The sequence below is a fragment of the Polyodon spathula genome, chromosome 8 (genome assembly GCF_017654505.1).
Source record: "Polyodon spathula isolate WHYD16114869_AA chromosome 8, ASM1765450v1, whole genome shotgun sequence".
In the NCBI taxonomy this organism is placed as follows: Eukaryota; Metazoa; Chordata; class Actinopteri; order Acipenseriformes; family Polyodontidae; genus Polyodon; species Polyodon spathula.
Genome location: NC_054541.1, coordinates 25795293 through 25816085, shown reverse-complemented (window position 1 = coordinate 25816085; position 20793 = coordinate 25795293). Strand labels below are relative to the sequence as shown.

Here is a 20793-nt window from a genome sequence, read left to right as displayed (position 1 = left end):
ATGCAGCAGGGAAAAAGAAAAATATCTAAAACCTAACAGAACAAAAATTTGACCCTTGTCCAACATCATCATCAGTGTGTCAACAGTTTATTTTACCCTGAAAATCTGGAATGGATATATATCCTTTCCTTTACAAAAAAAAAAGATTGTATGCAGACCAATTCATTCTTCTCTTGGTGATTTGACCTTTTCGTTCCTCATTTGCAAGATGTTCAGGTCTGCACTGTTCATTTTCCCCCTGAATCTTCGTGTAGGTTTAAGAATGGAGTGGAGATCCCCAGAGAAATTCGTTCCAGGTACTGGTTAAAGACTGATGGCATGAGGCACATCATGGTGATTGAGGACGCCAAGAAAGAAGACACTGCAGTCTACTCAGTGATGACTACAGGAGGGAAGTCGGAAGCCCGTGTACAAGTAGACCGTATGTACTTAAGCTTAATGGTTTCAAGTAATACAGAACATTGCATTATCTTTACTGGTAATCCAAATATCTAATGACTGAAAAGCCAAGCCAGATAAGTTGATTTGAAGGGGATGCTCTGCCCCAATTATATTTAAAAGCAAAAGCTCACTTGTACAAATTAAAAAAAAAAAAAATACAAAGTACGTATTGTTAGTGGAATTTGATTTTGTGCCAAAAATGTTTGCTTTTTTTTTTTTTTTTTTTTTTTTTTTTTACATACGCAAAAAACGCACAATAAAAGGTTTGCAAATATTTATGGCTTTACAGAATATAGACAGAAACATGTGCTTTAAGTATACATTTTGCCCTTAGATCTTTCCTAAGTATGTAAGATCCTGTGTGCCACACATTCTCTGCACTTCCATACTTAATAATAATTCCATATTGCTGTCTTCCATCCCCAGTTAAACCCCTGAAGATTCTGCAGGATCTGACTGACCAAACAGTGAGACTCGGAAAACTTCTTGTTCTGTACTGTGAAATAAATCCAGTCAACGTACCTGGAAGATGGTACAAAAATGCACAGCTAATCCAAGGCACTGACCGTGTGAAGATCACCCATAGAGGAAGGTATACAGAACAACAGCAGCTACACTATTAATTAATGTATCTTGGGGAGTTCATATGGTTGCATCATTCCGATGTTTCCTCTTTCTACCAATTATTGAATAATTGTATTTAATCAATGAACATGCCAATGGCCCTATCTCCATTATGTTAATCTAGATTTGGGGTTGCAATACTGCTTTGTATGTATGCTCTGACATTTTAAATATAAACAGCATTTTTTTTCTTTTAATAAACTAAACTTGTTTTCTTTTAAAGGTCACACAAACTGGAAATAGAGAATGTGGCTGTTGATGACATGGGGTACTATACCTTTGTACCAGAGGGGTATTCAATGAGCCTGAATGGTAAAGTCCATGTGATTGGTAAGTCTTAGCAGTCAACTCTTTATCAACTGGTTAGTGTTAACCAGGGTTTATGAAACCAGCTGTAAAGTAAAATGGAAAGGGAAAACTCAAAACAAATGTTTATAGATTCATGTTATTTGATTGTCAAAATGATTTAACTATTTGTCATATATATATATATCTATATATATATATATATATATATAGATATATATATTAGAGATTTTTATTGGTTTTTGCACCATTTTTTTAGAGTAGTTAAGAGTAATATCAGCACATAGATAAATATAGATACATATAGAAAATACATTATGGTGTAATGGATTTCTTCAAGCAGCAGATGCACATTACTGACAATACTGATAAGCATAAAGCACATACTTGACCGCTTAAGTGCGGAGATACTGTAATTTTTGATAGAACTGGTAAATGGGAAGATGTATGGGAGCCAGGAGTTTCAATTGAACCTCTTGTGCTTTGCTATTTAATTTTAAATTAAGTTGGGAACATAGTAAGAACATTTTAAAGAAAGCTTTATATTCTGTTGGCCCAAGATGTAATTTGTTTCTAGCAAGCTTAGATTTCCATTGTTGTGAAGACATCTTAGCAACCAAAATTCAAGACAAACCCTAATGAAGAATTTTAAAGCTTTGAGTTTCATCATGAAAAATGTTTTGTGATGATTAATTTAGTGAAATTTCTTTGCAAACATATTTTATAAAGTTTGGATGATCAGGTGAAGGTTACAGGGGGTGAATAGAGAGAGAAAACTAAGAACTTCAAACTTGGAATTGTGAAAATAGAGAAAAAAGAAAATGACTATATATGTGTGTGTGTGTGTGTGTGTGTGTGTGTGTGTGTGTGTGTGTGTGTGTGTGTTTTTTCGCTAGATCCTCCAAAAATTCACCTTGATAGTCTTAACTACCCAGAAAACACTGTGACAGTAACAGCAGGGAACAAACTACGACTGGAGATTCCTGTTACAGGACAGCCTGTCCCGAGGGTTGTCTGGATGAAAGGAGAGAGGGTGAGTCTAGTTCTAATATACAGGTCTGGATTAAATCCAAATTATGGCAGCACTATAATCTATAATCCATATTATATATAATATATATATATATATATATATATATATATATATATAATATATAGGGATATATATATATATAATATATATAGCATAACTAGAACACATAACTGTCACAACTATAACACCTTTGTTCGCCAAATAAATTTGCCTTAAAGGTTGCACATAAAGTTGAGCTTGGGTAGTAAGGATGTACCTGTGGTAAAATCACAACGTCAAACTACATTTTTAAAATCAGCAACGTCAAACACTTCTGAAAAAAACAAATTGGCCGATACATTAGTTCTCTGTCTCCACTTGCACAATTATTTTTATAATGTCAGCATATGTTTATACCTGTCTACCAGAGGGAACACAGCATACAGTAGGTGGAACTCCCAGGCTAACACCTCACTATGCAAGCAGGTGGGGAAATCACTTCAGCTTTGAAGATAACACTAGAATAACAATGCAACAGATGTAGAGGCTGATATAGCGCTGTTATTGTATTCCCAGGTGATCCTTGACACTGGTAGCAGAGTACGGGCTGAATCTTTCCCAGATCACAGCACATTTACTATAGATGTAGCTGAAAGGGAGGACACTGGGACGTATAAAATTGTGTTGCATAACGAAGCTGGTGAAGACTCTGCTCAGCTCAAAATAAAGGTAGTAGGTAAGTAAACTGATAGGAAGTCTTTTTTTTGTAACGAAGATGCTAATGTAACTTCTCGTTCTTTATTAGGAGAAGCAACAACTCTGTTCTGTACCATATATTGTCATTTAATATAATGATAGTGCAACTAAATAGAGGTTTCATGACTATAACCAAAAATACTGGAACATTTCGAAATGGTTCACTAGGATTTAACTTAAATAAGTTAAAATAGAATAAAAAACATACAAAACAGTGAATTTTACCAATTTTACAAACTCACTTTTTACCAACAGACATCCCTGACCCTCCACAAGCACCTACTGTAACTGAGATTGGCGAAGACTGGTGTTCAATGATTTGGGAAACCCCATTGTATGATGGTGGCTCACCAATTTTAGGTTTGGAACATCTATTTTTTCTTTCTTCTTACTAGAACCAAACAACTATATAAGTGCTATATAGGGTTTTTAGTAACATTAACAAGGATTTTTCTCAGTTGAAAAAGACACAGGTACAGTACACTTTGGAAATATAGCCAAAAACTGTTTACCTGTGAGCACTTGTATTGGGTGCCAGCTGAGCAGTTCAGTCACCTATAGTTCAAGCCCCAAATTGGACTTATCTGAAAGCTGTAATTTGATGTTAGGTCTTTTTCAGTAAATATAAATGCAGCACTTGCAACAGTATAACAGTTGTAATGGTTGAAAGCAGTGTTAGCTCAAATGACAATGGACCATTTAAGACAACCATTATACATTCTTGTCTTTCTGCGATTTAAGATTATAAATATGCAGCATATACCTAGGATTAATCAGAACAGTTACTACAGAAAGGTGTTTATTACCCTCGTTCTTATAATGAGCTATAAAAGCGCTCTGTTTCGGAATTCATTTTGTGTACTACAGGATATTTCATTGAGAGAAAAAAAAAGCAAAGCTCCAGATGGATGAGACTGAATTTCGATGTTTGCAAAGAGATGACTTTTGAACCAAAGAAGATGATTGAAGGCGTGTCTTATGAAGTTCGTGTTTTTGCAGTGAATGCAATTGGCATTTCCAAACCTAGTGAGCCCTCAAAGGCATTTGTGCCACTTGGTAAGCAGTTTACTTTTTTAGTTTTAGTAGCCTCAGTATTTTATGTATTACAAGCCAAATATTGAATGACTGTAACATACAGTGTTTTGTAGCATTGTTGAACAATACTTCAGATGCTGAACACTGCTGTAACTGAATTGAACCCACATAATATAAACTTTTATTGTTTATTTTTCAGCTGTAACTAGTGAACCATCAATGCTAGTAGTGGATGAAATCACTGACTCTACAGTGACAATGAAATGGCGACCTCCAGAGCATATTGGAGCTGCAGGCCTAGATGGCTACATCATAGAGTATTGCTTTGAAGGAAGTAAGTTGATGTATTACACAGAGGATGCCATTTGCCTAGATTATAGCCATAGCTATTGGATGATGTACCTGTCCTGATAAGTGCTGTGGATTCATAATGATACAGGGACACCCACACCTCTGGGCTTGATGAGTCATAGCCCCAGCACTTCTTCAGCTATTAAAGGTAAAACTGTCATAAAATGTGTTAACAGTTTTATCCATTCTGCAAGTTCTTCTGTGCGCTATACAGAGACAGTCCACTGCCAGGGACATTGAATTACTTACCATTTCAGCTACATGCCATAAAGATGACATTGGCTGCGAAGGAAGGACTTTGACTGTATTGTCTTTTTTATACACAAATAAGCTAACTTGATTTGAAAAATGTCTTGAATTATACAAGCAAATTCATACATTACTTGTTTGATTGAATGAATAGTACACAACAAGCTTCAATATGAAAGCTGAACATTAATTTCAATAAACAAGTTTTTAATGAAAAATAAATATTGTAGCCTACTTCACTAAAGCGAAAACTGGGTTCTGAATTTTTTAATGATCCTGTTCTGATTATTACTACTGCTTAATTACAGGAACACCATTTTATTTCGGGTTGGTGTTGAAATGAAACACATTCATGTCTGCCTGTACCCCTACCCCCACGCAGGAACATTATGCTGCTGACTTACCCGATTCAAAAAATATCTAAAAACATTAATAACGGTCTGGTTCTCTCTTGCCTTTTTTCAATTAATAGAATGTCATTAATAGAGATTAAAAATAAACCGAGCTAACAACCATATTTTTGGGGGTGCTTGCAATCTCCACAAACTGTAGGTTTGCTTGCATTCACAGCGCGGATAATGTTAGATATCAATAGATATTACTAAAGTACAGACCATGGGTCAAACCAGTGTTTGTGTAGGGTGTGGTGTATCTTTTTTTTTTTTTTTTAATCATTGTCGGCCTTTTGGAGTCATCTGAATGCCTTTCCACTTTTTATTTCATTTTAACAGAGAATAATAGTGCAAAAAAAGTAGACCGGTAAAATACATAGTTGTCGTCGTCATTATCCCCCTGTAATAAGAGTGGGTGGCATGTGCCCCTTCTTCCCTTCTGCCCTTCTGCCTTAACATGAAATACTGTGCTACTATTGTAAACTTGTGAGATACCATTCTGTAGTTTCTTAGATTGCATGATGCTAAATAAAATATCGAAATTATGTTCATATAGGTTTTGAGTATATAGTCTACAGTGTGGTACTGGCAACTATTGTTCTGTACAATTAAATGTTTCTATAGTGTAAGAAAAGTCAGTTGCGTGGTGCATACCGCTCCTGTGTCCGGGTGCAGAGTAGCGGTATCGAACCATGAAAATGCCCAGTGGTGCACGTCGTGCTTGTCTGTCCCTCGCTTTAGAAAGATGCTGGGTTATTTTTACCTGTGTTATGGTCCTACAATTCCATAATAAATATAAAATGTAAAATGTAAAATGTAAATATAAACTTTTTAGATCACTTATCAGAACTCACCAATGTAATTTGTGAGCCCTATTTTAACGCAGGTGTGAAGGCAAAGGACAATTTTACATCAAGGAATGAAAACATCTTTCAGTAGCTCTTCATGTAACCTAGTTGTTTTCAGTTAATTTTATACCTTTGCTGCCTGTTTTTTATGTCTCCTGAAGAGGATGAATGGATAGTGTCCAATCAAGAGTTGATTGAGAAGACGAAGTATACAATCCCTGGTCTGCCAAGCGGGGAGAAGATCTTTGTCAGGGTTAAAGCAATCAACGCAGCAGGCGCCAGTGCACCCAGAATGCATCCACATCCTATTCTAGTGAAAGAAGTAATTGGTGAGTGTCAGCTGGGCTTGGTTAACATATTGTATCATATGCCATGGTTTGAATCCAGCTTAGATAACAATAAATGTGTTTGATTGTCCCAACCATACCACCATTAAGCATGAGACTGGGTGGACAGTCGCAATAGCTCCCTGAAGTGTCCATGTGGGGAAGCACCCTGCTGTGATAATCAAGTCTACAGTGCTGTCAAGGAGCACCCCAAGAAACTTAAATCTCTTAAGTGACAGTGAGCTTCATATGGTCTACAAACCTTACTCCAATACCATTCTTCTTTCAGAACGGCCCAAGATTCGTATTCCAAGGCATCTTCATCAAACTTACATTCGGAGGGTTGGAGAAGTAGTCAATCTTCTTCTACCTTTCCAGGTAATTTCCTTAGAACAGTACATTTTTTTATACTCCATCTGCGGTATAAATGTGTTATGAAATATGCTATAAAAATATACAGATATTTAGAATAATAACAGGCTATAGCAATACTGTATAGTGTTATAAGCTCACGTAAATAAGGGCATTTTACACCTAGTAATTCGAATTGTGGTTTACTTGCAAACAAACACATTTTTTTCAGGTTTTCTTTGGTTCGTTTCACACCAGAAAAATTCAAGCGAACTTGATTTTCTTTTAAAGTGAATTCAGATGTGTTTGTTTGGTTCACTTGCAGCTTCATCCAGACCACGGTTCTATAGGTTTCACATTGCACTTTTCCAAACGCACTCAGTTCTCTTTCTGATTACTAGAGAGGAAGTTCTCTCTGGAAAAAATGTTTTCCATCATGCCCAACATGGAGAATACTTTACGTGATGTGCTGTTGTCCGTATTATTTTGGTTTATTTAATGCTTACATCCAATCAAACGGAGCATGCCAAGAGTGTCACATATTTGTCGGTAAATAAAAAAAGAAAAAAAAAAACAGTGTTTGCTTTCAAGAGAAGGCAAATATTATTATTAGCATAATAATAATAATAATAATAATAATAATAATAATAATAATAATAATAATAATAATAATAGCTTTTGTGATTGTTGTAAGCGTGGCAGTGTGGTGACATAGTTTACTAAACTCAGATGGAGCAGTGAAAATGTAACATGTCTGTACCGCTTTGTCTTGGCACAATGTTTCCCCTGCAAGTGTATATAGTGCCATTATAATAAAGCCAGATGCAATACGTGTGCTAAATAAATTTAATTTAATTTTTAAATTATTAAATTGTCATCTCATATTTTTCTTATGACTTTTCTTTGACTTGTGACGGTTTTATGCTTGAAGAACATGCATGCTGCATTAGTAAATCTCCAACTCTGGTATTAATTATTACCTTCATTTCACTGAATAAGTCCCAGATTGCGCCAGTTTGTAAATCAACCCCATACTGTTTTTGTGTACCTGTAACGTTGCGTACATGTCATATTACGGTGTTCTTGTCAGTGTGTATGTGGCATTGTGTTGTGTTTTCACAAGCTCTGCATTACGTATGGGCAACAGTGGCAAGACACTTCTTGGAGCTTGCTGAAGTACATCACTTCCACAATTTGCTGTTTGGAGCAATTAGTTTTCAAGTGAACTGGAATACGTTACCAATGTAATTTCTTGTTAATAATTGAATTATTTTAAGTAATTGATCGATGTTTTATACTTAAACTATATACATGTAGGATCATGTTTTTTTAGTAATACCATTTTATAGGAACAGCTAAAAAATATATTTAAAAAAAAAATAAGGACCATATCTGATCTTGTTGAGAATGGTTTTATGAAGTTATTTCCCGTTTCCAGGGCAAGCCGAGGCCCAAGGTGAGCTGGATGGCGAATGGCAGGCCTGTGGACCCGACTCAGGTCAACATCCGCAACAGCGAGACTGACAGCATCCTATTCATCCGGAAAGCAGATAGGAAGCACTCCGGGAAATACGAGATGACTGTGAAGGTGGAGAACTATGAAGACAAAGCTACAATAGATATACAAGTAGTTGGTATGTCAGGGACTTTGTACGTCGATTACTTTGGATTAACGTCTTGGTGATAGAGATGCAGTTACTATTGTTTTAATACTACATCCTACTCTTTATGGAGCTTTGATTGGTACTGTACAGTACCTCTTTTCATATAGGTTATATTCTACAACTGTCTGCTTGACTCAATTAGACCAGCTATACCCTGGCAGTTAAAGTGTGTTTGTTTATTAGAGCATAATAAAGCACTGAGAAATCACCCTAAAATTGCATTAACCATCTTATCGGTGGATATCGAAGAATTACCTCTAAAATAGGTGGTTGATGCAATCTAGGGGGATTCCCCAGTGCTGTATATAAAACTCTCCAATACAATCCAGAGGTGATTTATCTTGGTTGGGTAGACTCGAGTTTCTTATGTTTTACCTTAAATTCTAATATCCATTGACTCGTTTGGCTGTAAGAAAATCTCTTCCCTGCAACCTGAAGATACTGTTTGTTTTTGGCACACAGACCGGCCTGGTCCACCTGAGGTTGTGGAAATTAAGGATGTCTGGGGGGAGAATGTTGCATTGGAATGGACTCCCCCCAAAGACAATGGCAATGCTGAAATCACTGGGTACACCATTCAGAAAGCAGACAAGAAGACTATGGTACGTACATTTTTAGAATGCTGTGAGTGCACAGTAGTTTTGGGGGGGTTAATGAAGACTTAGTCTCTCACTGTTTTCCACCTCATTCCTATATCACATAATAATGCTGAACAATTTGGGTCTATATTAAGAGAAGGGGTGCTGGATGTGGTGCATGGTTGGAATGGAAGAGAAATTACTGGAAATAATTACCTGAAAACTCTTCTTAATTAAGGGGTATGACTTATTATTCACTCCCATGAAGAACTCTAGGAAAGATGTTAGTTAACTTCATCTCTCATGAATGATCTTCCATGTTTTGTAAATATTGTTTCGCTTTTTTTCTTAGGAATGGTTTACTATAATCGAACACTACCACAGAAAAAGTACTACAGTATCTGAACTTGTCATTGGGAACGAATACTTTTTTCGGGTGTTTGCAGAGAACATGTGTGGCCTTAGTGAGGAGGCTAGAGTGACTAAGGACAGCGCACTGATTGTAAAGGAAGGTTAGTTACTTTGATCTGTGATGACATGTGGTCCATGAATGGAAAATATGCCTATCCCCTCCAAACCAAACAACTATAAGAAAAGACTTTAGTCACATTGGAATTATCACTCAGTAACCCTGTAATGCCTTTGCCAAAGCTAAAATCTATGTCATTTTTAATGAAATGTAGTTGTGGCTGTTATCTTCTTGTTTTAAATATTTTAATCATGAAAAATAGTTACACTTTATATATGTCAATCCTTCCATGTTACCAGTATTAAAGCTGAAAACATTGTATTCCTATTTAATTATCCACAAGTACAGTATGCCATCTCTTTAAAAAAAACTCCCTCCTTCTTTTGAAAAGGTTCGAATTACAAGAGCCCAGACTACCAGGAATATGACTTTACTGAGCCCCCGAAATTCACCCATCCCCTAGTCACCACCATAGCTGTGGCAGGGTACAACGCCACACTGAACTGCAGTGTCCGGGCTAATCCCAGGGTACGTAGACCTTATTCTATTCCATTAAACTGAAAGCAATCACATTTAATTGTGACAGTACTGAGTGTTTCTTCCGGGTCTGACGTCACCACACACGCCATCCTGTTAGACTAGGTGTGGGAGGGTAGTGGGTGGAGCTTTTGGGAAGGACCAGAAATGACAGCACACAGGAGCCGGAAATGGAGATTAGTCCTTAGAGCCCTGTATCATCAATGGTATCAGGGCAGGGTTTTATTTTATAAAAACAATAAAAATAGAACAGTCCAGTATAAAAAAAAAAATAAACAAGAAAACCACCTGGAATACCAGCAATGGTAAACTCAGGTTTGAAATAAAAAGAGTAAACAAAAATGTCACGGTTACAAAATAAATAACAACAAAGGAAGCACTGCGTTTCGTTGTGGTACTGCGGTGGGTTTCCTCTCACCGCTTCTTAGCTCCCTTTCACAGATTAATGGCCAGTCCTCGGTTCCTCACTCCGGTAATCCAACAGCGTCCAAGATTTTCAAGCTTCTGTGAATAACAGCAGTGAATGAAAGCAACAAAGCAAGCACAGCATGTGTTTTCAGTTCAGCCCAGACAGCGCGAATGGCAAAACCATACTGCTTAAATACTGCCAAGTCCCACCCCTGCAATCAGCACGCTGCCCCACGTCAGCCAATCAACGAGAACAGCACAGCTGATTGCAATGATGGGACCCGACGGCCGCATGGTTCTACCTTGGGCCAAGATGGCTGCCTGACCCGGAACTTCCTGCATGGTCAGAGTTCAGCCTCCTGATCCAATCACGGTCAACCCTACACAGCGCTGCCGGTGGTCGGGAGGGCAAATTACGACAGGGACTCCTTCCAGTCCTGTCACACTAGGTAATAAGGAAAAGTGATCATTTTTGCTGCTGATTACCAGGACATACTCTAGGAATTCACTAGACATTTTAAAAATCAAATAGTTAATGCAATTTGGGGGTTTTATGTTTGCGCTTCATCAGGGGAAGCCTTAGCTCTTTAAAATGCTAAGTGATGTGCTGAACACCTTTCCACTTGGACCATGCAAAGCATTCCCTATACTAACATTACTTTAAAAAAGCAATACAGTATATTTTGGTTTGACCAGATATGACTATTCTTCCTTATGTGATGTTTTAAAAAGTTAAATTTTCTTATTGTCTTTTTTAGCCCAAAGTGATATGGATGAAGAACAAGGTAGTCATCGACAAAGACCCCCGCTACAGAATGTTCAGTAACCAGGGGGTCTGCACCCTGGAGATCCGGAAGCCCTGCCCCTTTGACAGCGGCATGTACAGCTGCAAAGCCATCAATGACCTGGGTGAGGCGCAGGTAGATTGCAAACTGGAGGTGAAAGGTAAGCCTTGAAGTGACTTAAACCCTAATGAAAATGTACCTTCAGCTGGTCCAGAAATCAGTCTTCAACAATAATGTACCACCTGTCTGTTTAATAGTACAGTACAATGTTTCCAAATGTAAGACCACCTTATGTAGCCCTACTATTACTACAGACACACTAACTCTGCCTGTAGTAAAACAAAACCAAACAATTCAATACAGTACTATACCAGTAACAGCAAACCTCTTTAAAATAACATTCAGATCATACAGTAGTTATTATAGGCTAGTGACTTTGCATTGTGTTATTTTCTTAGTTTAGTTTTAAAATAAAAATAATTCAACCATCTGATTTTGCGGGTGATCAAACGCAGTTTTATTCTTTTTTCTTTCTTTTGCTCGTGCAGTCACATCCAGACAGTAATCCAGCCTTCACAACAGAAAACAAAAACATTCTTTATGCAACAGAAATAAAAAATTGAAATGTATTTAAAAGAGATCTTCCAAAATAAAATACAAATGCCCACCATTCCTGTAAAGCGACTCAAAAAGACCTTCATATACAAATCACAGCATCACAAACCAATTTTTTTTTTTTTTTTTTAAAGATTGTTTTTCTAACCATAACATAACATGTTTTGACAACCATTATAAATCAAAGGGGATTTAACAGGTACTTATTAATTTATATCAAATGATAACAACAATGGATGGCAATTTTAAAGTTAGATTTGAACATAGATAAAATGGTAGAATAAGTTCATGTGGCTTACCTTCACAACAGAAAACAAAAACATTGACCTATGACATGCGGGATGTCACAATAGAATAGAGGGTACAGTAAGACATTTCCCCACGTGGTCGCAATTAAACCAGCCCTGGTGGTAAGAAAGAGGAACTGTACTCTAGGCTCATCCACCCCCTCTTTGGGTGATGGCGTCCTCAACATCAAATTAACTTCAGTTAATTACACAACGTTATACAAAATGTCAGTCACTTAAGTGGTGTTCATTTCAGTTAAACAGTTGTTTCTTTTCTAAGCACCCTTTGTCTAACTTTATGCCATATTTTCTGCCCTCTCTCTAGTTTCTGTGTGTTGGTCTCATAAACGGGGAATACCCTGCCAATATGCTAATTTGTTTGGGGTGTCTTTCTCTTAAAGGATACCTTCTTAGGGGTTCAAGAGGCTTTGAGGGCGTAGCACTCACTGGGCAATGAGCTACATTTGCAGACTGTTGCAGTCTGAACTCAATCTCTCCTTTCTGTGTAGTCAGGTTGGACAGTTTCCTCAACATAATCTTGAGTGAGTGGGGTGTTCACAATGGTATCTCCATCAAGGACTTCCACTCCAGGTGTTCGCTCTGTGCTTTCATCAAAATCAACATCAGATTTGTAAGCTTCTTTCTGATCATCAGCCAGGTCAGTCAGTTCTTCGGAGGGTCTGCTATGCTGAGGAGAACTTGGTGGACTTGCAATGACCTCTACACCAACATCAGACTCGTTTGTCAGAAGCATCGCTCTCGGAGACTTGGTCCACATGAATTCTGGCTGGAAACCCAAATCTACACAGGAAATTTTGCCACTGCACTTTGGCCACCATACTTGCTATTTGGTCTTTCGTGGGGTAAGCTTGCACAAACCGGGAGAAATGATCTGACTACAAGCAGGTTTTCAATTCCACCTCTCGATTTCTCTAATGTTAAAAAATCAATGCAGATGAGTTCCAAAGGGGCATTTGTATGGATATTCACTAAAGGTGCTCTGGAACCTGCAGTGGGAGTCTTTCGAAGACAACACCCCTCACATCGTTCACACCAGTCTTTGATCTCAGAGTGCATTCGAGGCCAGTAGAATCTTGTGCGAATTAAACCAAATGTTCTGTCCAGGCCCAGGTGGCCTGAATCATCATGTAGTGCCTTCTTTGCAACCACTCTCGGTTTCTCTGGCAGAACTAACTGATCTATTGCATTTCTCTGTATATCCCTAATTTTGCGGTACAAGATTCCATCCTTAACCATTAATCTCCTCCACTCTTTTAGGAGCAAGCAGATCTGCTCTCCCTCAATCAGTCTTTCACTTCGTCTAAGCTTGCTGCCCTGTGTCTTGTAGTACAGTGCTCTTCCTAGCACAGGATCTTCTCTCTGGGCTACCCTCACCGCCTGTTTAGTCATTGCTGGTAAAACATCAGTTCCAGAACCCATAAAGGTCTCAGGAGAACAGACCGGTGACTGTTCAGACTCTGCTTCTGAGTCGGGGGTCAGTTACACATGTTTTCACGGTGTGCGTGTGAGTGTGTTGCGAACAAGTACTAAAAGCTTCAGCTACATTCTGCCTTGGCATTCTAGACAGACCATCCGCGTTTGCATTAGAATTCCCACGTCTATACTGAATGTCAAGGTCAAACATGGTTAGTTGTGAAACCCTGCACTGGCCAGTGACATCTAGTTTGGCAGAGGTCATCACATAATTAAGTGGATTGTTATCTGTAAGAATGGAGAATTTGTGTCCAAAAAGATGGTCATAAAACTTAGCTGTTACTGCCCACTCTAGGGCCAGAAACTCGAGTTCGTGTGCAGGATATCGCGTCTCAGCTGGACTCAGACCCCTACTTGCATACGCGATCACTTTTTCACAACCATTCTGGATTTGGGCTACTACCGCACCAAGACTTTCTCCTGACGCATCGACCTGGAGTAAAAAATGTAAGTTGTAATCAGCATAGCCCAGCACTGGTGCTGTGGTAAGCTTTTCCTTCAACATCTGAAAGGCTTTCTCGTGTTCCTCTCTCCAACAGAAAGGGGGAACAGGAATAGCAGGCTTCTTAGTCTCTCTTTTCTTTCTGCGGGGATCCCCAGATGTCAGGCGGTACAATGGTGTAGCAGCTCCTGCATATCCCACAATAAATCTTCTGCAGTAGTCAGAGAAACCAAGAAACTGCAAGACTTCTCTACGGTTGGCTGGCCTCTTCCAGTCTTTCACCCTACTGATTTTTTTCTGGATCAGTCATAATCCCCTTAGCAGATACTACATGGCCTAGATACTGCACTTCTTTCCTAAGCAGTTGGCATTTTTGCGGTTTTAGCTTTAGACCATGCTCACGTAGTCTATCAAATACCAACTGAAGTCTCCAGATGTTCTTCAAAGGTCTTAGAGAACACTATAATATCAGTGAGGGAAATAAGAAGACTAGCAAAATTCATATCACCTAGACAACACGTCATTAGTCGTTTCAACCTTATCACCTTATGTTTAATGAAATACTATACTATGTATGAAATACTACTACTAGTATATAACATTTTGCATCCTATTGTTGGGTTCAAAAGATAAATGAGATTACACTTGAATGGTCTGTAGGTAATTGTGACAGAACAGCTTCACTGGCACGGCTGTTGGTTACTAGAACTGTAAACTTGGTTGCTTTTCTAGGAGAATCTGCCTCTAATCAAAACGTCACCAGCAAGCGCATAAAAGCTCTGCGTGTTATTCTTTCTTGTCGCTTCTTTTAGTTTCGGCTACTCAGTCAAGCGCTGGGAAGCCGAAACGGGAGTTGACTGCTTAGAGCCTGGAGGAAGGGTTGCCCTCAATCGTGGATTTCCTGAGGTTTCACCCTAAAAAAATAAAAAAATATGTAAGGGTTTTTCCTTACCCGAGTGCTGAGCGGTTCGTATTTAGTTCTACGGGGTGAGTGGTCGGGTTTGAGAGTCTGGGCTCTCTCCCTCAGCGCAGTCATGCTCTGGGGAACGGGCCGTGTCTCAGCTGCTGATTTTCATTACATTCAATATTTGGGGGTTAGGTGGCAGAGTGCCACTGTGGAGAGCGTTAATTATTTGTTATTCTCCACTCATGATTTGGCGGCCTCGACTTTTTGGGGGAGGTGGCCCATAGCCACGTCCTATCTGTGGCAGTGGTGTGCATGTAACTGTTCATGTATTTCCAGCTGGCCTCGCGCAGGTAGCCGTCAGGCACCCATGGATGAGACCTCTAGCCAAATATAACTTTCACTCAGGCCCTGAGCACCCCTCACAGTTCATAAATCATCTGCAATTGCAATCGCTATCATCATCATTCATTCATTGCCATTCAATCATAGCGGATTCTCCGTGCTGAAAGGGAGACTCAGACACAAAAGGTAAAGTGAATCGCCATTGCACACATTTAATTATAAACAAATAACGAACAAAGAAAACACTGAACAGACACGAACAAAAACACATTCACAAAATAACAGTTACAAAAACCAAAACAAAAGGCCTACACAAAAAACTTATGGATATAAATAAATAAACAAGATGGGACAGCACAGAACACGAAAATACCTTCACCTCTCAACAACATTAACTCCAACACACTATTATATAATAATGTCTTCAATTCATGGCTCCAGCCACATTCCCATGTTTTTGCAGGGAGGATTTTAACTGCCTCCTTGTCACCCAATATTCCCCTCCCACACACATTTGCCCTGCCACACTGCCAGAGTAATGTACACTATTTCAATCTATTTAACACTGGTATGCCCTGGACATACAAGGACATACCAGTGGTATCTCTTGTGCTATCAGGTATGGAACAATTATTTCAGTCCAGCTGTTTTTTGTTTGTTTGTTTGTTTGTTTTTTAAATTGTTCTTCTTTTTCTTGATTTTTTTGCATAAGTTTTTTTTTTTTTTCTTCTTGGTTAGTTTTGTCTTTGGCCAAACCTTTTTGATTTTCTCTTCCTCACAAGCAAAAATGCAATCCACTGCTTTGTCGTCCATTATTTGGTCTGACAAAACAAATGTTACTTTTTAAGTTTTTCCATTCTTTTCTGGTTAAGTTCTATTTTTTTCTTGTTTCTATTTTGTATAGAGGTGGATATAAAACGTTTTTACATTTTTGGTCAGCTTTGGACATTTTGCATATAAAAACTGCTTGTGCATGCAAGTCCCATAACGTCTGTAACATTGTATCACATTTGTTTTCAGCTCTAACTACTCAGCATTTCACATGGCTCCCAACAATCAATTCATTAGTTACACAGGAAATACAGACATAAATGTGAACTTTGATTATATGAACTTGCTTAAAAGTATGTATTAATTACAAATATATATATATTTCGTATTCTCTTAAATCTAATATAGTCAGTGCTGTGGGTTCAGGCAGTCTGTAGAAACTTGACTCAAACCAGATAAAATGTAATATCCATGGAGTATAAGCAAAAGAACAACCATGCTCAGTATGAGTAGACCATAAACGGGGAGAACTATTTTAATACACCACAAGAAAATGGTATTTATCCAAGGAATTCACTTGTTTAAACCAAATACAGGGGTATCTACAGTATTCAGTTTCACTATGCAGTGGCATGGTAACCCAGGTATTCTGTTGAAATGGATACAGCTAGCGTAGATGGAACACAGAAGACAGTTACAGTAAGCAATACGTCTGTTCAGAACACAACACAGTGCTAGTTATAAAACGTAATGATTAATGCTATAGATATGAGACGAAAGGAAGCAAGAAGCTTTAGCTGGTTTAAATCTCCGAGAGAAAAATCAGGTACAGCAGACATAGGTTTCCCTTATTCATATTGCATGTAAAATTATACCCATGGCATTGACCAGGTCAGAGGTGATAGATTATGCTATTAAGCATTTAAATATGCTTGACATAACTAGTTAGCATTGCAAGGTTAAACTATAGAAGTTGACAGGAACACATTTATCAGAACAGTATGACTCATAAGAAAAAACAAAGCTTACTGGAACAGTAGGGAATCTTGATGTTCTCAGGAGCTGTCAAGAAAACTAACTGTGAAGCTTAAAGACGAATAAAAAGAGATACTGACAATTTTTATAGATTCATAAAACTTTCCCAAGCTTTAGTCTTTTGATTGAAAATTAACACCTTTTAACAAATCTGTATCCTTTTATAGAACATGGTTTCAGTTTTTCAAGCTTTGGTTATTTGTATTTACAGTAATGTTTTAATATTGTTTGCTTTTCTTCATTTTCTCCTTCCCATTCAATACTAAGTTATTTATTTCCCTTGTTTCGTACTGTAATGTTTTTTTTTTTTTTTTTAAACCCTCTTCTCTTCTCTCCCTTAGTTGCGTAAGGATTTGTGAGTGCATGTGTTCATCCAAGGTAAGCTTTCATATGGTCAAGGCATATGAAGCTTATGTATTTCATGATACACCTTTTAAAAGCAAGTTGTTGAGTTTTCATTAGGTGTAGAATAAGAAATAAATCCTATTGCCTTACCCTTACCTAGTACTTACTGCTTGTGTAACCCATACCCTGAAAAGAAACATGTGTCTTTGTATTCCTTTGTGGTAACTGCTTCTGTACTTGTCCTCACACAACTGGTGAGTAACTAATATTTGAGAATCCACTTCTTGCAAATGTTTTGATCTCATTCTGGAAAGTTTTTTTTTTTTTTTTTTTTTAAACTGAATATTATGTTGTAAGGAATTTTGGCTGTTTATAAAATAACGAGTTGCAAAACATATTTTTTTAATAGTAAAAATCAGAAAAGCAAGAAATGTTTGAGAAAAAATGTAGATTATTATAAGCCTATTAAAGGCTCATACAGTAGTTTGATACGATTTTAACATTATTCTTTATCGCCCTCTTTTTTAAAGCCATATGCACATTTCTTTATAAAATGATAGTGCTATATCATCCTTATGTAGGTAAGAATGTGGTTATGTGGTTATTGCTAGGGGTCTACTTAAATTGTGGTAAATTTACGTATTTTTCAAGGGTAGGTTGCAAAATTTAATTAGGATTTCGCGGACATTTCGTGGACCTGTTTAAACATTAAATAAACATAAGTATACTGTATTTCAGAACACTACAAAGCCTAAAAACAGCGATACTTGCTTCCTTACTAAAATAGAGTGCTGTCATTTGTTAAAGGCAAGTATGCAGCATTTTCAAGAATCACATGACTGAGAAAAAGGGAACTTCTGGGGCATAAGGGCAGGAACATAAGTCCACCCAGTCGTGTGTGTCGTCCCCCCCCCCCACACACACACTCGTGCACGTCACTGATCTTGAGCCCTACCACCAGACAGAGAAAGCACACCTGTAAAGGAATGAGAGAAGATGAAGTACTAGCGATTAATTATAATAGCAATACACCATGAGTAGCTTAACTCAAACTACATATAACTGGCTTTAACTTTGTGAGATTGTTACCTTACAGCCAAAAACCTTTACTACTTCAGAAATCAATATGATTGTTCATATGCCTGCATTGTAAAACTGTCTTTTCTGTCTTATTAGGAGGGGTGACTTTTTATGAGCTAATGCAGAAGGGGGTGCCTTTAAACCTAATTAATAAGTTCCTGAACAAGAACAAAGGCTGTGAACCTCAGAAGGAGTCTGCTGACTGCTGCACAGCACTGAGATCCTCCAACCCTGCTTTTAAGAGCTAGTCACCAGTATTTACCTGTTCCTTCTCCTGCACTGTAGCACCCTGTGGAGGGTGTGGCAACAAATGAGTGCTCTTTATGACGTAAACTTGGCATGGTATGATGTAGACTGAATATATTAGAGACCATAGTGCTGAGATTTATCATCTGCTGCTGCCCAATTTTGCCTGTTTCATTCTGGTACTTATAGACAATATGTAAACAATGATGCATGACTCCTGGTGTTTTTGTCAAATAGTTTGTTTTGGAATTAGATTGGTATGGTAGTGTGGAAAATAAGTGTGTTGATGGGACAGAGGCAAGTCAAAGTGCTGATCTGATCTCTAAGGAACTTTGTTAATGTTCATAAGACATGTACATCAATCAATAAACAGTACATAATAAAACATTATAAAACAACAAAAGCTGTTTTCTTCTATTACTGGTTTGGCTGTGCATACCAGGGAACCTTTACCCTTTGTCGCCAATGTTTTATTATCTTGGTTGATTACATTTTGAAATGCAGTTTAAATATCTTGTCAGTTATCTGGATAATTAGAGTGCATAACCAAGGTTATAAATATAATGCACACCTTGAAATCAGTATTTTCAAGAACATGGTTAGATTACGTCTTCTGAAGTAATTGTTGCTACATCTGCAATCTATAATTGTCTCCAAGCCAACTCTTGACTATAATAAGTGTGTGTTAATATACACATGTTTAGGGGTCTGACAAGTTTATGAACACCTCATATATGTTGCAGTGGGCTGTTCATTCATTCAAAAATAACATCCCTGACATGCATTTTACTAAATGAAAAACCTGCTTTAGCTTCTTGATGTAAGTCAGATTCAGTCATGACAGGTGTTTCTCTATCCAAGTCTGGACAAGTCATGTTCATGAGGATGCAAGTTTTAAAAGGGATGGCATTCTGGATAACAAACTGAATGACTTCTCACATTAAACCAGGCTCCTCATAGTGGCCCAACGCACCCTATTAGTAGTGACAACTACAGGGAATCCCTGGCTGAGGGCAGCCCTTCCTCCAAGCTCTAAGCTGTCGACTCCCATTTCGGATTACCAGCGCTTGACTGAGCGGCCGAAACTAAAGAAGCGTCATGGGAGAATAGCACACAGAGCTTTTATGCGCTTGCTGAGGATGTGTTGGTTAGGGGTGGATTATGCTATTATGCTTTAAGAGAAGCAACCAAGTTTCCAATGTTGTGACTCATTAAACTGCAATGTTATTCTAGTGTTGGGTGAAATGAGACTGAGAATTGGGACTTTGTGTGTTCTGTACTGAACTTGTTGGGTTGGGGGGGGGGTTGTGATTATCAACCCCCCCCCCCCCCCCCCCCAACTGCAAGAGGAGCATAAAAGAGTTAAATCCTTTTTTTTGAAAGAGCAAATATTAAAAGGAACTTTTTAAAGCAAAAGAAATATCCTAGTAGAGACTTCATTTCATTTCCACCGTTAAGAACCCACTACACGCGTGCGTTACATTAACTTTCCTTTAAAAATACCTTTTGTTTACAAATTGTTTTGTTTGTGTTAGGAAAAGGCAAGCAGACTCACCTTGATTTGAATGTCAAACACATGCCTTTCAAGTGCTTTCTTCGTGTAATTTAGTTACCGCTACTTTATTAAATAAAACCCTATATATACACCAGCTGTGCCACATTTGCACTTTCAACTTACATTGTAAGTATATGATAAGAAAATGATAGTTCCAGATTTCCTTGTTCACGTCACCTGGAAACAGCTAGTTTTTGAGTGATGGCCACCTAAAACAAAATGTCCTACTAAGGGTCAAGTTCCACATTCCAGTAGACAATATTTGAACCCACCTCCTTCACAGACATAGAAAGGTAAGCTCTAGGTGCTGCAGTCCTCAAAATGTACAGTCACAGGCAAAAGTATACAACACTCAATAGAAGTTTAGTCACTAATTAAAATGACAAAGACCAAAATACACAATTTCAGAAATTTCAAATACATTATGTGTTAATGACAAAAGTATTGGTACCTTAAAAGTCTGTAAAAAATGTTAAATTAAAAACCATTACACAGTATTAAGCTGCATTTTAAAGTCAGTAGCAAGAAAAAATAGGTAATTA

General features: G+C 37.9%; 1 protein-coding gene across 6 annotated transcripts in view; it reads left to right on the top strand.

Annotated features, from left to right (window-relative positions):
* LOC121319672 (myosin-binding protein C, slow-type-like) overlaps positions 1-20014 on the top strand; it is a 52089-nt gene extending 32075 nt beyond the window's left edge. For 2 of the 6 annotated variants that reach the window (XM_041257336.1, XM_041257334.1), the window contains exons 19-34: positions 255-421; positions 868-1033; positions 1289-1395; positions 2268-2404; positions 2960-3119; positions 3395-3499; positions 4007-4195; positions 4374-4508; positions 6176-6343; positions 6630-6718; positions 8130-8325; positions 8818-8957; positions 9286-9445; positions 9794-9930; positions 11106-11292; positions 18547-20009. In XM_041257336.1, the coding sequence (XP_041113270.1) occupies positions 255-421; positions 868-1033; positions 1289-1395; positions 2268-2404; positions 2960-3119; positions 3395-3499; positions 4007-4195; positions 4374-4508; positions 6176-6343; positions 6630-6718; positions 8130-8325; positions 8818-8957; positions 9286-9445; positions 9794-9930; positions 11106-11292; positions 18547-18698 (2395 nt within the window). In that variant the 3' untranslated portion in view covers positions 18699-20009. Of the gene's footprint in view, positions 1-254; positions 422-867; positions 1034-1288; positions 1396-2267; positions 2405-2959; positions 3120-3394; positions 3500-4006; positions 4196-4373; positions 4509-6175; positions 6344-6629; positions 6719-8129; positions 8326-8817; positions 8958-9285; positions 9446-9793; positions 9931-11105; positions 11293-17366; positions 17404-18546 lie in introns of all 6 variants that reach the window. The other 4 variants (XM_041257338.1, XM_041257337.1, XM_041257339.1 and 1 more) reach the window with 3 other exon arrangements.
* The last annotated feature ends 779 nt before the right edge of the window (positions 20015-20793 follow it).